The sequence below is a fragment of the Nymphalis io genome, chromosome 6, assembly GCF_905147045.1.
Source record: "Nymphalis io chromosome 6, ilAglIoxx1.1, whole genome shotgun sequence".
NCBI lineage: Eukaryota > Metazoa > Arthropoda > Insecta > Lepidoptera > Nymphalidae > Nymphalis > Nymphalis io.
In genome coordinates this window covers 5,382,193-5,400,865 of record NC_065893.1, presented here as the reverse complement: position 1 = coordinate 5,400,865, position 18,673 = coordinate 5,382,193, and the positions used below count along the sequence as shown (strand labels likewise).

The following is an 18,673-nucleotide window of genomic DNA, read 5'->3' as shown; positions in this document are numbered from 1 at the left end:
CAAACCTTTTTCTCTTATTCTCGTGAGTACCATTTGTTATTTACTTTGTATCTTTCTAAAACATTATATTTAGAAATATTCTTTACATTAGTACAATTCTTTATAACGGAGTATACTATTCAGATCGAGGATGAAGATCAATAAATGAAATTTCTTAATAACATTCAATAAATAAAATTTAATAACATTTAATAAATAAATAAATAATGCTTTAAAATTACATAGTCGTAATATGTTTTGTTATTAATTTCAATAATATTGAGAATCAAATATTAAATAAAGTTCAAGACTATAAAATGAACAAAAAATTATAATGAACAGAATATTTTATAGAATTCACATTTTAACTAATTGCAAGTAATCTGTATTATTCGTTTACTAAATAACCCCTTATAATTGTGTAACTGCTTAATGAGAAAGACAAGAAGGCTTTAAAATACGTAATATGAATAAAATGGTAAAAACATATTCAATATATTTTAGTTATTTGTATATAGACTGCGTTTGTAGGTGACTAACTAGCGAGCTATTTATATGGAAATCAGTAAGTAGGTTAAGTGCGAAGGAGTCCTACTATATGAGTATTCTGTTCAAAGAGCGCCTACACACTCTTTTAGATATTACATTTGCGCTCTTTACAACAGAAGTGTACTACAATGATTTAAAAAAAATACATTTTACTGAGATTTTGATTTTCCATATTTAAGCCATGTCATATTTATTACTTAATTTATATTGTATTTTCAATTTATTACTTTATTAAAATCTAAGATAACGAAATAGAGAGCTATGCACCTTGCCTTGGGTGAAACCAGCCACTCGCAAGTTATTTTGTCACAGGCTATAAACGGTATCTACTGCTGCTATGGAGTAAATAATTGAGCTTAAAAAATGACAGTACAATGATAGCTACAATTATCTATCTTCCTACCTATATCTTATAATTGCAAAATTGACAATAAAAGAATAAACTGAAGTGAGCAATTGGACCTGGTAGTATTTACCACCACTAAGCATAACAGATATAAGAAAAATTATAAGCTTGTATAAAATATAATTAATTAAGGAACAAAGAGAAAAGAAATAATTATCATTTTAGCGAACTAAAGATTATTAATATAATTGAACCGAGTCAGCGTCTCGGGCACCCTTTTTCTTACGTTAGAGACTAAAAGCCTGCTATCCTGTACAAGTTACAAGTGAAATATTAGCCATACATAAAACATAACTCATAGTATACATATTATGTATATGGCTGTTGGTCGAGTGGCTTGCTTATATTACTGAAATTATCGGATTACAAGAGTAAAGTCATTAAGAAGTGGTAATGGCCGCAGTGACCGAAATCAATGAGGACATTATCATTTTCGTCATAAGTTTATTTTCTATTCGGGAGCCTTAATATGTCAAATATGCATATTTAAATATAACTATTTCATTTAATTACTCATTAAATACTTAAACATTGTTTTTCTTAAATAAAATAATTTATATAAACTAGCATCTCAATGTAACGCACATATAGGATAACATTGTAAAATATTATACAAATATATAACGTTTATTGCATAAAAAATCATCATAGATCTATATCATACTATGTGTAGATATGTGTCTGTATATATATGTGTGTAAACTGAGCATATATCATTTGAAAATATAACTTTAATTTTTAAGTGGAACTGCAACATTTCTATAAATATTATTTAAGTAATACTGTTCTTATTCTGAAACGAAATAGTTTCACTTCGATCAGAGGAATCGAATGATGTGCGCTTTTACTTTATATTTTACCAAAATGTACGAACTTCTCCAGAAGTTATTTAATATCGGAGGCATTTGTAGGGGACAAAATAAACGCAAATCTGTATAGAACAATGATTGTCTTTCGGCAGTTTACATAACATATATTCATCTTATCAATTATTTTTTACTGTTCAATCAAGTAAATACAGACAGATTTTTATTGAAGATTCTATTAATAGTTTTTCATAAATCTACGAACCTAGAGATTTACGCAATTATTATTCATATTTGGATCAATAATTTTATGTTTACAAAACACTTAATAAGGATTAGTTATTTGCTTGCAAACATGATAACATTTACCGTACCGACAATTTATTAAATTTTCAATAACATTTTTATAAATCTTCTTCTTCTTCTTCTGCCTAGCGTTTTCCCGGCCTAGTAACGCCAGGGTCCGCTTTCCTGCATCCTCCACTCTTTCCTCCACTTTGCCCGATCTAAAGCGTCCTCCTTAGTGAGATCGTGCTCTTTCATATCGTCCCTCACAACATCGAGCCAGCGCTTCTTGGGCCTGCCACGGGATCTAGGGCCTTCGACAACAAAGTCCAGGCATCGGTTCCAACATAGTCTGGTGGTCTGCAGCTAATGTGGCCAAACCAACGCAGACGGCTTTTCTGCAACTTATCCGCTACATCGCAAACTCCAAAGCTACCACGGATGTGCTCGTTACGAATGCGATCTAGTCGCGTAACGCCACACATCCACCTCAGCATCTTCATTTCCGCGACGTGAAGTTGCTGAACGTGTCTCTCGAGAGCTGGCCACGTCTCGCTGCCGTACAATAAGATTAGTCGGATGATGCATTTGTACACAAGGCCCTTTAATTTCACCAGTATCCTGTGATCACAGATTACCCCGGTGACTTCCCGCCATTTGGCCCAAGCTGCGTTTATTCGAGCTCTGACGTCGTGGTCGATTGTACCAGACTCGTGCAGTACGGACCCGAGGTATTTAAACTTTTCCGTCTTGATAACGGATTTTCCGCCTATCTTTATGGGTTCGGGGTCCGTACTGCCACAGGCCATATACTCGGTCTTCGCAACATTTAGCATCAGACCTCCCCTCTCTAGCACACCCTTCCACTGGTTCACCTTTTGCTCCAATACCTGTTTGTCCTCATCTACCAGTGCAATGTCATCAGCATATATCATGAGCCAGGGGGACGGCTCATGGGCTTTCACTGTGACAACGTCAAGCACTACACTAAACAGAAAAGGACTCAGGGCCGAGCCTTGGTGGACACCAACTGTGATCGGGAAAGGGTGTGTGTCGCCAACGGCGGTCCTTACTATTGATTCCGAATTATGGTACATGTCTCGAATAATGTCAATATAGATTTGTGGCACGTTCTTCATCTTCAAAGCCCACCATATAATTTGGCGTAGGACGCAGTCAAATGTCTTCTGCAGGTCTAGAAACGCCATGTACAGCGACTTCTTCTTTTCCCTGTGGGCCTCGGCCAGTATTTTTAGGGCGAAGATGGGTTCCACAGCCAGGGCGATACCCATATTGAAAATCCGAGACAGTACATTTTTGCCGGAGCCTTGAATCGATTACGCGTTCGAAGAGTTTCATGGTGTGGCACATAACCTTAATACCGCGGTAGCTTTCGCAGTCCTGTACACTACCTTTGGCTTTATATACTGGAGTAATGATACTAGTTGGGCATTTTCCGGCTAGTAAGTATTTGGTTAAAAGGGTCAGTAAGTAGGTTCACACCATGAGAACCCATCACTTTCCACGCTTCAATCGGCAAGTCGTCAAGGCCTACGGCTTTTCGGTTTTTCATTGTACGAAGACATTTCAGTACCTCGTCAGGTGTTACCGGTGCAACAATTCCGAGATTGGGAGGCAGTTCTGGAGAACACACAACACAGTAATGTCTCTCACATTACCGTGTTGTGTGTTAAGCAACACGTTAAAGTAGTCGCGCCACTTCTCCTTCAAATTAACTGCGTCGCAAACCAAAGTGCCATTTGAGTCCTTTACACAAAGACCTTTTGTAATGTCTTGTGTCACTTTCTCCCGAGCTTTTGCCAAACGGAAGATAGTCTTTTGGCCCTCGTTTGTCTAAAGCGTGTCATAAAGAGGTGACAACGTCTGGTAGCTGGCTTTGGCAACTGCTCGTTTGGTGGCACATTTAACTGCTTTATACGCGTCCCGGTCTTCAGGAGATTTGGTCTCTTGCCACTTTTTAAACTGTGTCTTTTTCTCTCGAACTGCCTCCTGTACTGAGCTGTTCCACCACCACGTCTCCTTGTCGATGACGCAGCCTCCCTTCGAAGTGCCAAGGACCTGTTTTCCAATGGTGTTCACTGTTGACTGGATCCTAGACCATTGACTATCGACTGATTCATCTGTGCCTGTGCTTAAGTTGGAGCTAGCTACGACTTTACAGAAGTCATGCTATTTTGGTCCATTCAACAGCCACCATTTAGTTTTAGGTCTGCGTCGTTCAGGCACCTTATTGCTTGGTACTACCAGCATGTAAATGACAAGGATGCAATGTTGTGTTGTGAGGCATTCCCCAGGAATTACTTTGCAGTTGGTCACTCTACCAATTTGGCTTCTTCTTATGAGCAAGTTGTCGATCTGGGTGGAGTGCGGCTCACTTTTATAGGTGATGAGGTGCTCGGGTTTCTTTTAGAAGAAAGTGTTAACAATGGCAAGGTCTGATAATAAGCAGGTGCTGAGAATTGAATCTCCCTCTGCATTCTCACGGCCATAGCCGTAGCCGCCATGTACACGTCCATATTCACGTGACTCCTCACCAACATGGCCGTTCAAATCCCCACCTATTACGATACTCTCGGTGTTCGGAATGTAGCGGAGCATGTCTTCCAAGTCATTCCAGAAGGATTCTTTCTCCGATTCAGAGCCGCCGACCTGTGGCGTGTAGGCGCTGATAAGATGAGTAATTACTCCTTCTATCAGTAGCTTCACCCGAAGAAGTCTGTCGCTCAGTCTATCGAATTCTAGAATACTGTTCTGGAATTCCTCTGACAGTACTACGGCCACACCGTTCTTTCCTAAGGGGGAGCCGGAGTAGATCAACTTGTAACCCAGTCCAATATCACAGGACTTGTTGCCCTTCCAACGAGTTTCTTGCAAGAATGCAGCATGAACCCTGTGCCTCGTCAGTACGTCCTCCAGTTCAAGGGAACGACCTGTGAGAGAGCCGATGTTCCAGGTGGCAAAGCGGAGCTTCTTTTTAGGTACTTGCTTCTTTAGCCGTGCCCGTACTTGACAGGGTAGCCCTTTCCCACTTGTCGCATGTTTAGGGCCGATACAAGCCGAGATGGCCCTGTGGTCAGAACACGTGAATCTTAAGCGATTATCGTGGGTTCAAACCCGGGCAAGCACCACTGAATTTTCATGTGCTTAATTTGTGATTATAATTCATCTCGTGCTTTACGGTGAAGGAAAACATCGTGAGGAAACCTGCATGTGTCTAATTTCACTGAAGTTCTGCCACATGTGAATTCTACCAACCCGCATTGGAGCAGCGTGGTGGAATAAGCTCCAAACCTTCTCCTCAAAAAGAGGAGAGGAGGCCTTTAGCCCAGCAGTGGGACATTCACAGGCTGTTACGGTTACGGTACGGCATGTTTAGGGCGATGTGCTTGCGCGTCGTTTTGCGGCGACGCCCTAGCCATTGTACCTAAAATTATTTTCTTCTTTTCCATGTTAAATGGCGGGTACTGTAGAGGGATGTTGAGGAAATTTGGTGGGAGTTCAAGGTATAGGGATACTTATGCCACGGAAGACATAGGGTGTAGCATAAGTAGCTCGGGGAAGGCGGGGTCGCGTACCCGTATGTATCTCTTATACCGGACAGGTACAAAATACAAACACCCCTGCCTGAATGGCTTTTATAAATACCTAACAAAAAAAATCGCTATCTTCCATAACTTACACATTGAACTTGAGTTTCTTTTCGAAGGTAGAGACGTACGTAAATTTCATTTGCCGTTGGAAAGTGCTGAGCGAGGAGCTTCAACGTAAACTCCACTTAATTACGCACAGAAATTGAAGTGCTTTTTCCTATAACTTAGTGTAATCAACCTTAATATTTTTTTACGCGTAAATATTGCTATGTCGCTTTTAAAGATTGCGATGTGGACATACTTAAAATATATCTATAGAATTAAACACATGATTTACATTTAGTTTCATGTTGTAGTTTACATCGACTATAAAGATATTCATTTATCTTCTTCTGTCTATATAAATAAAAATTAATGTTAATGTTAATTTTTTTTTCTTTACTAGTCCAAAAATTTTATTTTATTTTTGTTAGTCTGTGTTCCTTCAACGTATAACACATTTATAATGTAATTCCACCCTAGTGAAGACTAACAACTTTTTTTAATATTTGTGTAGCCTTTTCTTTTCAATGAAGATTTTTTTTATCAATATTTATTTATATAAACTTCAATTTTATATAAAATAGCATAAATAGTTGAATAATTTTGGTGCAATTACAAAAGACTGCTTTTCAAACTGGCAGCGGGGGTGTTGGAATCGCATACATTTTGGCACGACTACCGCTCTGAAGATCGGCTTTTACGATGCAGGAGCCAAATTAGTGGTAGTTATCCCGTCAGAAGAAACCATCGGTGATGCAACAGCTTTCAAATAATCTCAGCGCCATTTCTATGCTATGACGAGATTGGTTTATTTTTTATCAAATTACTTGAAATAAATTACTAAACATCTATTTTTAGTATATACATTAGTATATACATGTGTACATATATGTATATATAAATAAAAGGAAATATTTTTAACTAGAAAAAGACTTGACCATGTGGAATGCCACAAGTCTATTATCAATGCAACATGAAAACGTCCATTCAATTATTGGACTGCCCGCACCTATTTGCAGTACGAACCCGTATCAAATTTACGCATCGATGCTCTTCCAATAAAAGACTTTGTCAGATTTAACAATATGTCGGTATTCACTAATTCAAACACAAGTGACGCCTACTATGAATATATATCTGTTTTAATTATAATTTTATCTATCTATCTCCTGCTATACTAACAAAATATTCAATTCCTGGATCCTATATTTCATGAATCATTATTGCACATATCAGTAACCGAAAGTTTTTTAATTACGAACCGTCAAAGTTCATATAAATGCGTACGTCATAATAATTTTCCTTCAGTAAGAAACACGCGTTTTTGGAACGAATTTTTTTACGCGTACAGTAGAATGAAACGGTAGGAAATGTCGCATAACGAAATAGCGTTATACCTCTAAAATGCTAAAAAATGCGATGCGTTAGGCGTTAAAATTCAGTACTGCGTGAGCACTTCTGGAGATAGGATCTATGTCGAAATCTTTTTTTTTAAATTAAGTTGAATAATTAAATGTAAGCAAAATCTATCAAAATAATTTAATTTAAAATACTTACCTAACGTTCTTAAAAATACAAAAACAAAATTATAAAGGTAATACAAAACCAAATAAGAACCAATAACTACGGCTTACGAGCCGCTCGCAAGTCCCACGTTCGAACATTGGGCTATTGTCACAATTCCCATCATTAACTTTGTTTAATTGGAGGGGTGAATTACTAAAATTCCTTATATAAGTAAATTCCTTAAAATGGGGATTGCTATTTTTATAATAAAAAATGTTAACTGATTTTAAAAATTTAAATCGTTTCTTAATCTTTGATTAGAGAGAGTTGCGTAAAGGAGGTTAAGGAGCTTTTCGTGTGACAAAAATTCAGTAGTAGAATTAATTAAAATCTACGTTATAAAACACGTTTTGAGTTGAAAAAATATCACAAAGAACTTCGTTTCTGTCGCGGGGATTTTTTTTAATATAGAGTCCGTATATTAGTATCTAAAGTTGTCTTTTATATTGTGAAAGCAGAATCCGCCTTCAAATTGACACAAGCACGCCAATTTATTTGCAAAACCGCCAAAACAATACTGTAGGCTTATTAAAATTTTTCATGCTGACGTACATGCATTGCATAATTATAGGTCTTTGTACCGGCAGCCTGTTGTTTGACAAAGCAGACGCGTCCGGTCCTCATCTCAAGTTTGGCAAGAGTCTTCGTCAGCAGATGTCAAGTCATGTACATAGAAGACCCACAAAATAATAACAAATAAACATATTTTTTTACTGACATCGTAAATCTCTCTATGGATCTAATAGAATTAAAAAAATACTTGACGTATATTCATAAGTAAGAAAGTGGTAAGCAAATTGCAAATTTTAGATATGTAATATTTTTTTTTATAAAACTGAGTCTAAAGAGGTGCCTGTACGCTTCAAATAAAAACTTAACAATGTGCAATACTGTTAATTGATAATAAAAGCACCTTGGAATTCTATCGAACCCAACGCAAATAGAATAATCAAAATTGGTTCATATACATAAAAATATACATGAAATATACTGATTCAAAACGAATTGAGCATCTCGTCCCTTTTTTAAGATAGTTAATAAATCGCTTAAGATAATATTTAGGAAAAATGACTGGCGGCAAGTCTTAATGTTTTTATTTCAAGATCATTTATAATTGAAACAGTAACATAATATTCCTTTAAAATGATACATGCTTGTTTTACAGCAAAATCATTGCTTCATTCATGAGTTAAAGAGGTTACAGTCGACTATTCTTAAATTGTACATACATTAATAAATGTAATTTGATAAAAAACAATTTATTCCAACATCTCCGTAAACACCGTTTTAGTCAACGTGATGTGAACGTGCCGCTCCTTCGTCCGTATAAGGGCCGTCTACACACTGTAGGGTACTCGACCTTTCCCAATATAAAGAAAAGTCTGTTTTAACTTCATCTTCATTATACTTACGATTTTTGGTCAACAGTCCATGCCTTTTACCCATTGTTTCCAATAAAGATATTTATTCTCTGTCCCAGAGGATATATATTAATTAAATATTTTTGTTTCCACAATATTTAATTAAAATGGGGATACCTATGTACATACATATTAAAAAAAGAATGTATACGTACAATTAAAAAAAAAACTTCTCAAATTATTTTACTAATCTAAAAATAAAATCAATCGAACAGAATGCATTACTACTAATAAAACTATCAATTACCACTTACCTAGATAGTGGTTAAGAATTATTTGTCTCCAAAACATTAGTAATTTTTTTTAAATGATCATAAGAAGATATTTTTTATCTACATATATATCAAATAAGTAATAACAAAAGCATAAAAAAACCTTTACTCCAAACTTGGACTGATTTATGAATGAAAACAACACTCTCCGCACAAACGTGAATTTTAACACTGCAATGCTAAAAAAACTTTATCTCGTATTTCATTAACCTAGCATTTCCTATCATAGATTTTACTTTCAACTTTAAATAAACCTAGAACTCTTTACAAAAAGCCAGCCATCATTGAAACATTAACGATAATGATAAAACCCTTTTCTGACGTTCTTATGTAACAGACAGATAAAATAATTTAGCTTCTCGCTTTTAACTGGTTCCGTTAAATTAACTTTTAAATAATAAGAAATTATCCTTTAAAGCTCTTGACAATTTATTCAGAAATCATAAATCTACTTAAGAGTCGAGGTTTCTCAATCACAAAGCCATGGCCCGCCTTTTTGTGATATATTCTTTTTCTCACCATTCACTTCTTCCGAAGTGCCTACTTAGAATTGTACAAGATATTCTTATGGCCCATCCCGCCGGGAATCACTCGAACGTAATATTGTTTTCTTTCCTTCGACGAAACTGAATTGTACCCAGCTATGATCGAGCATTGTAAAATCCCCTATTTTATATTTTAAGTATCTTTGTCTGTTTGCCAAATTCGTGTAAAGTTTGTAGTATTCATAAAAAACTACCAATTATTACGTCTGTTATACATATAATGATCTATATTAATCACACTCAATGTAAGCTTTAAAACGTAGCAAATCAAATGTATTATCAGTTGTAGTCAAATAAAAGCACTCAATGTATTATTTACTAATTCACAATCTTCGTTTGACCAAAGTTAATAATCCTATAACAGCTAATAATAGTTTGAATCGAAGACTTAGATCGCAGAGAACCAACTCAAATTCGGTAATTGGGTAGAGATTTGTTGATCAAAAACTGCCAACACAGACGTTCTGTTCACCGAACATTACGAATTCCGATTTTGAAAACATTTTCAGCTTGGTATTCTATTAAAAAAATTTAAAATGTCGATGTCTGTAAACTCCAATTATTTTTAATATAAAGATATAGAAACGCTTAAAATAAATATTCATATTAAAACATACATTCTCTTAAAAATAAAAAAGCTTAGGTATATTTCTTATATTTCAATTTAAATCTTCACTGAGCGATTAGGTTCATTCAGATCATTTACATGTGTAGGTGTTTGTACGGAAATTGTTATGTCAATACATTCATATTCAATCTCAATCCAAAAATTGGATTCTAGACTCTAGAACTGACAAAAAATTTTCACATCCGACCACCAATTACTCGAACGGCCGTATATCACGGACATAGAAACGTTTTCTTTGGATGTCCTTCTTTGGAATCAAATTATCTTGATGAGAACTAATTAAGTGAATTAACAAATTTACCGCATTCTTTGTTAAAATAATTTATAACTTACAATGGTTTTTGTTTCAAAAGCTATTATAAAGACAAAATTATAAGCGTCGCTCCTTTTTAATGTATTTTATACTACAATGTATACTGCTGCATACTACTAAAGCAGTTAATTGTATACATATAAATTACCATTATATTTCTAGTTTTGTTACATTTCATATACTACGAAACTCTCTGAAATTGTTGAACACTTTTTTAATATTAAGTCCTATATATATTATTTACTAAAATAGGTACGTAATTAATTGCTTGTTGAAATAGATTGGCACTATAATGAGAAAAAAAAATCATGAAAAGAATACATTGATGATAATTTAAACATATTTTTTTCCCGAAAAACGTTGTTAAGCTTCAATGTTAAATATTGAAATCAGTCGAACCATTTTAAAGTTAGCTTTGAAGAAACACGAATAAAAATAGCATACACATATTAACTCCTTTTTTTATGCGATGAAAATATATTTATATCCACTTGAATTGACTTTATATAAAAAAGAAATAGCCAATAGATAATTGTTTCATTCCCAAGGTATGCTATCATCATTGCACACAAACATTACTTTGCATTTTTACTACTAATTTACTTTAAAACACCAACTTATTAACAGTCATACTACTTATGAAAAATATAAAATTATCAGGAATATTTTATACTTTTTCTTTTTTGACTAATTTCTTTTACATTTTGCATTAATCCTACGAGTGCAAAGAGAAAGTTATCACAACAAGTAAATAGAGTTGAGCTAAGGCTTTCTCCCGCTAAGGAGATAAATTTACCACACTGCTACGTTTTGGATTACTGATTCCATCACATACAATTTACTCACAATGTTCTCACCGCTGAATATAAGATGAAATTTTACCAAAATTCGCCATAGTTTTTAAAAGCTTTTATTAAAAACTTACTATCGTAATCTCAGTTTGCACTAACTATCACGTGCCTCTGCCTTTTGCTTAAGTAGCTTTAGAAGTGTCACTTTGCTTAGTTTTCCTTTTTTTAGTTTTTTATTTTTATTTCATAATAAAATATAACTAAATGAAAACTATTTCTGCGAAGCAACTCCTGAAATTACAACATAAAACAATGTTTAAAAGTGTAAACATTAAATATTACTGTTTAAAAAACTATAATTATTAAAACATTTTTTTAATTACTCTTTAACATATATGTATTTGATACTGTGAAAATTATTTTGTTTTATTTCTTTTTCGTCCCCGAAGGAATAAGCGAGTTGCAACTAATGTCTTTAACGCACACATTCTTCTTATCATATGAGTTCATTAACGGACACAAACTACATCACTATCTTTTATCCAAACCACGAATGTTTGACTAAAACATTAATTTCACAGGTGACATTTCCATCAACATTGAACCATCAAAATAGGAACGTAGCTATTAGGATAGATTTGGTTAGAGGGAACGTCCGCGATGGGTGACGTCTCCAAATATTACCATTTAAACAAGTTTTATGTAAATCACAACGAGGTCGGAAAACTTATTTTCAGGCCAAATTTTGAGTCTCGTTCTTCTTTCCGAGTTTAAAGGTATAAAGTTACAAGTCTTCTAATACGGCTTTAATAACTGTTGCTACTAAAAACCATTTTAAATTTAATAAGCAATTCTGTTTAGCATTTCGATGCTAATAAAAAAAACTGCTTTATATTTTATTTTTTTATTTGTCCGTACTGCGTAACCGCCGTTTAATAAAAAAGTCATGTATGTATACGTCATCTAATATGATATGTATAATGATAGCTGACTATATTATTAACTAGCTAATCGTCCCGGTTTCATGCAGTAATAGGAACGTGGACTAAAAAAATAAACTATTTCCAGAAAGGTTTTAAAGTTAAATAAAGGTGAAAATTATCTTCGGGCATGAGATATTTTAACGTTGAAATAAAGTTATAAAGTTCTTTGCAAGTTGTAAAGAGATGATAAAAGGTGGTGCTTTAAAAGTTAAATGCTATATTATAGTTTTATACTATCAGAATTTAACTTTTCCACTAATAACTTTATGCTAAATTTAAACATAACCTTTAATTGACTTATTTAAAGTAGTTAAATATAATTAAATTGTAATAACAAATAACAATTAATCACAAAAAATATGTATATAATTTTTCGGCGTTACTTATTATTTTAAAATATTTTTTGTTATAAAAAACTTTTAAAACTTAAACTTAACTTTAGAAACTTATGTTTAATCATAGTAAAAAAACCCACTTGTATTCCGATTTTCGGAACGAAAAATGAACCAGTCCAGTCCATTTGTTGAAATAATATGTATCTATTAACAAACGAACACGCCTATCCTCTAAACATCATTATAAAGATATATTATTATACTAAATACATTCAAGTACGTGTAAGTTGTTTATTTAAAAAACGATAAATATTTAATAGTTTGTACATAACAATTTCAATTTCTTTTTATTTTCAATAAGAATATTTTCGTGCTTCATACTTTTTAGCCGAGATGACTTTTTAGAGAAAGAAGTTAGAACGCGTGATTCTTAACCGATGATCGCGGGTTCAAACTCAGGTAAGCGCCATTGAATTTTCATGTGCTTAACATAAAGTTTATAATTCTTCTCGTAGTCCGCAAAAAGAACATCGTAAAGAATAATATCGTGAGGAAAATTGCATGTGTCTAATTTCATCGAATTTCTGCTACATTTTAATCCACGATAAAAAACATAATAATAAAGTATTTTTTGAAGAACAAAAGAACTAAACAAGATATGAGTTTCCCTATAGACACATTTATTATTAAAACATGTCTCTCTGGTTTATTAAACATAGGAGAAAGCATCTTAATTTCTTTTATAAATAGAATAAACGAATTTCCGTGGTTGAAAAGGTCTGGATAAGTCTACGCGGCGAACATTCAGAATTAAGAAGGCCGAATAAACCACTAAGCTATCAAAGTTTCCTGGAATGATTACAGGCTTGACATTACTATTCCCGTCGCATTACGTTACGTAAACTCGTCGGAGCAATAAAAACTTGAGGCGTAAAACAGGAAAGTTTAACGCGAATTGCAAAAAGTTTAAGTGGTGAGGAAGTAGATCTCAAAATTTCATTGTGAATATTATCTTAGCGAACAAACTGTTTCGAATTATTGATATCTTGATAAGTTTACAATTATAATCTTTATAACATATAGCAGGATTTATAATTATATCATATTATATTTTCTTAAAGTTAATAAGCCGAAATGGCCTAGTGGTTAGAACACGTGAATCTTAACCGATGATCATGGTTTCAACCCGGGCTAGCACCACTGAATTTTCATGTGCTTAATTTGTGATTATAATTCATCTCGTGCTTTACGGTGAAGGAAAATATCGTGAGGAAACCTGCATGTGTCTAATTTCATTGACATTCTGCCACATGTGTATTCTACCAACCCGCATTGGAGCACCGTGGTGGAATAAGCTCCAAACCTTCTCCCAAAAGGGAGAGGAGGCCTTAGCCCAGCAGTGGGACATTAACAGGCTATTACTGTTACTGTTACTATATTTTCTCAATATAGCTTATATAACTTTTAATTACAGTTTGTGGTTCATTAAGTGCCTCATTTTTTCTAATTATTCTATTTGTTTTGCAATTAAAATAATATCTTATTAAATTATAAGACGCTACCTTACGAGCACTTCGACACTTTTTTGGGTTCGTCGAATGATACCAGTCCTTAGAAAACTTCCAAGTAAAATTAATTTTAAGTATAGTTTTTAAATTTTAAATATTTTAGAAGAAATATAATTATAAAAGTTGTCTCTGAAAGCAAATTTATTTTATTTATAATCACTTTAAAACAGTTTGACGGTTTATATTGGGACAGCCCAATTATGTCAAAAAGGCATCCATTTCATTATATCCTAACTCATAATTTTTGAGTATTTTTGCATAACTTGGTATTAATTATTATAACTTCTTTTCTTTTTTTACAATTGGTGTTCTTTTTCATTGTTACTTATTTGACGATAGAATGATGATGAGTCATATATAAACATATCATATTTTGTTTTATTCACTATTATATATTTTCAATAAATTGTATGTAAATTTAATAAGTTCTGACTTTTTCAAATTGATTTTTTAAACGCTGCATTTTAAATAAGAAATGCTTTAAACTAAGTTTTTAACGCCTCATTCAAGTGAGCCCCGAGATGGCAAAGTGATTTATGGAAGCGAGTTTTATCTGCAATCTAAACCATTTAAATAAGAGAGCCATCCTTGTGATACGCATCTAAAAGACCTACAATTTCTATTTATTTTGAGGGAGCATGCGCAAGCAAGACTACAACTTTAATTTAACTTTTAAAATCTAAGTACTACTCGCACGATTCCAATATTATATTATGGGTTTCCCACCGCAACAGTTTTTTTTTAAATGGTATATATTCTGCGCTTAATTATCTATAACTATAACTTCACTAAAACTACTGTCAATACTTACAGAGTATAAATGGCAACTTTTATATAATAATAATAGATAATTTCCTGCAGACTGATTTCGACTAAGGCGGCTAATCTCAACAGAAATTAAACAACAGCGCAGGACATATTATAGTGCACAAGTGTGTGCGCAAACACAGGTATACACTCTATTCCTTCACTCTCATAATCCGATTGGATGGCAATCTAACACGACTGGAAAGAGTTCAGGCGTAGGACCAACGGTTTTACATGCTTTCCGATGGACAAGATTGTACACATTTCCAACTTCCAGACTCCGAGCTGCTACTGAGAATTTTTCGACAGTAAAACTCTAACTTTTTATTGGCCCGACAAATCCCAGTTTAACCCAGGACCTCCGGGTCTGTGACCTTACATGAAACCACTAGACCAACGAGGCAGCCTAAGTTATATGTACAGTATAAACCAATATTATATATGTTTCGATAAGGTCAATAGAATAAATTGTACTGAGATTATCGATTTTTTTTTCTTCAAGTTGATTTGCGATCTATAAATCTTAGATACAAAGTTTTCGAGTTCCGTTATAGTTTTAGAAACGTCTGCTTTGAAAGCGACCAGACCGCCAATAATTAATCCGACTATGTTGATGTACTAAACTTGTCCATCATGGCATGATGACCTATCGTAATGTGAAAGTTATATGTTAATCTGTTCAGTAAAAGCATAGATTAGGAAACAACTAACAAACAAAATACCTTTCCTCAACCGTGTAGAATATTAATATAATTTATATAAATATTCATTCAACCAAGTAATCGACGCACATTATACATTACATAGACAACTGGTCTCTTAAATGATAACGACATTAATGTATGGTTTGTTGTACTCGCTCCAATAGGAATACATTATGATATAAGATCATTAGGTATTCACATTTATAATAAGAGTTCCAATGACGCTTAATTCCTTATTCAATTGGAGTAATATAACCTCGAGTAATATGTTTACGCTCCATTGAAAATTGTTTTTGTAAATAGTTGGTGATAATAATGAAATATAAATAAAATAATAAGATATAAAGTTGTCATAATTTATAAATTTCAGGTGTGTATAGACCAGAACATTTTCTTGACAAAACACAAAACTACGAATCGGGCCGATTCGCAACATAGATTTCATGTGGCAAGGCGTTTCACTATAATAGTTTCATTAAATATATTTACATCATTTACGAATCGAATCGCAAGTTATTATGATGCGTCATGTGGGCTCACACATTTATGTGTTTTATATCGCATTTTTGTGTTTCAACCCATTGACGTAATATATAATAAAATCTTGTCTTGTGTTATGTCTTAACCGGGTGCGATTAAATAGAGTTTATATTCTATTATGCTTTTAAAGTTAACTTTATTAAATCCAGAACAATTAAGTTCTAAGGCAAATGTCAAAGGGTTTATAACCAATTGGACTGAGTTTAGGATCATTATCGCAGATCCACAGAAGGTCACTTAGTGTAGCTCGAAGTGAGGTCGAATCATACTGGATACAAAATAAAAAGCGGACAACATTGTCTATCCCTTAGTTTTTATAGGGCACTCACCCCGCAACTTGCAGTGAAATTGAAATTGTGATAATAGACCAAAAATTAAAAAAAATCTAAAAGTCATTAAACACATTGTTTCGCAAACAGAATTACTTAGTAATGTTGTATTTCAGTTTGAAAGTTATGTGAGCCAGTGTATAGTTATATTGGCTCACTTATCATAAGCACAAGTAACAAAACATCTTAATTCCCTGGTTTCTGGCACGTTAGCGATGTAAGAGGTGCTTAATATATTTTATTCTATCTTAAATACTTGTATAGCCAAATACCTAAATATTTTATATTATCAACGATTTCTAGTTATAAATGATTGCGCTATTGAAGCGTCAATAACAATTATTGGTTTCGACAGGTTATTTAAAAATATCTTTTAATATCGAATCGGCAGCTATGTGTATGATAGAATTTCAAATCAACGAGAGTAATACAACTGTCTATGTCGAATAGGTAATTTTATGAGAACTGATGATACAAGCAGTTATTCCCACTTATGACAACATATAATTTATTTAACAAACGCTTTTGGAAGAATAGCTTATATTATATATATATAATATAAGCTAACATACCATACATTAATATCTTATATAATAATGATAAAATATATATAAATACATTTGAACAATATAAATGCATAAGTAGTTTCATCAATTACCCGTAATACATTTAGTCCATGTTCAAAAAGTAAATGAAAATTTTAACTTTTAATGAAAATTAACGATACAAATTAACACAAAACGAGATGTAGATACTAAGAATGTAAAGATTAACGAACAATGGCCATGGGTATGTGAGTTCTTAGAAACGTAATTATTTCTGACACAAATTGCGAGAAACAAACTGAAGCCAACTGTTGCCTTAAAGAAATAAATACGAATTAAACGCAGGGAGAGAATTAATGCTTAATATTTAAATGATTGATTGTCTTTCGCTATGTATGAGAACATATTATTAAATATTTTTACAACACGGTAGATTGTATTTAATTAAATTTTACGATTATTTACAAACTTCTAATCGAAATAAAATATATCCGATCATTACCCAGTAGGGTTGTGTATGGGTCAAACTACCGGCTGGGGTAGGAAAGTAAACGGGTACGGTAGTATGTGAAAACGATCCCGTGGCGCTCCTCGCTAAGACCGAAAGGGTACCGCTGGTTTTTAAGTGGGTATTCCGTTATTCGGGGCGCACTTGGCGCTTTGGACTCCGGCGAGCCCCACATACCCCCTCACTATTCCTATGGGGGAAACGCATAATACGTTTTTTCAGCTTTAAAAAAAGGAAAGTATACGGGTGGCGTCTGCGAGCGGCGGTGTATGACACTGTCGCTTTACCATTTGTATTACGTATCGCTCATTAAAGTTTTTGTTGTTTTATTACACATTTACAAATTAGTTTACATAGATCGAAATAAAAATTATATATATTATATATATATATTGCATTTGATAGTTTGATGTTAAACTAAGTATAAAATTAAGGTCCTCAGTAGTCAAGTTACGAGTTTTTTTTTTTTTATAGAATCTGAAGGCGGTCGAGCATATAGGCCTGATGGTAAGTGGTCACCAACGCCCATAGACATTGGCATTGTAAGAAATGTTAACCATCGCTTACATTACCAATGCGCCACCAACCTTGGGAACTAAGATTTTATGTCCCTTGTGCCTATAATTACACTGGCTCACTCACTCTTCAAACCGGAACACAACAATACCAAGTACTGTTGTTTTGCGGTAGAATATCTGATGAGTGGGTGTTACCTACCCAGATGAGCTTGCACAAAACTCTACCACTAGTAAAACTTACTTTAAGCCACCATACTATTTAATACCACACGCTCAAAATGAAGAAACTCAGTAGTTATTTGTTTAACTAATAAAAGTGCATGTATATTTCTTTCGTGTCTTTCTTATTACCTTAAAAATACATATATGTACCTTCAAGTTTCATTTAATAAATAAACTAACAACATACTTCATTCAAATCTTGCTTCCCCCTTCCTTCTTAAGTCCATGCGAGCTGGTTCTCGATGTCACCGCCTAACTGTGACATCATTTCCGCGCACAAAGAAATTTGGCAACTCCTTTCTTTGTCGCACTACCAAAAAATGGAATTCCTTACCAGCTCACTTGTTCCCCTCCTCTTACAACCCGGGTTCCTTCAAACGAGGCGTGAAGAGGCATCTTG

General features: G+C 33.7%; 1 protein-coding gene and 1 pseudogene across 1 annotated transcript in view; one reads left to right on the top strand and one right to left on the bottom strand.

Moving 5' to 3' along the window:
• Positions 1-1,997: 1,997 nt before the first annotated feature.
• LOC126769215 (uncharacterized) lies at positions 1,998-5,495 on the bottom strand (annotated as a pseudogene).
• Positions 5,496-5,520: 25 nt separating this feature from the next.
• The window catches only part of LOC126769214 (pyruvate kinase-like), a 36,028-nt gene continuing 22,875 nt past the window's right edge, over positions 5,521-18,673 (top strand). The window contains exon 1 of the mRNA XM_050487853.1: positions 5,521-5,623. Within this exon, the coding sequence (XP_050343810.1) occupies positions 5,521-5,623 (103 nt within the window). The remainder of the gene's footprint in view (positions 5,624-18,673) is intronic.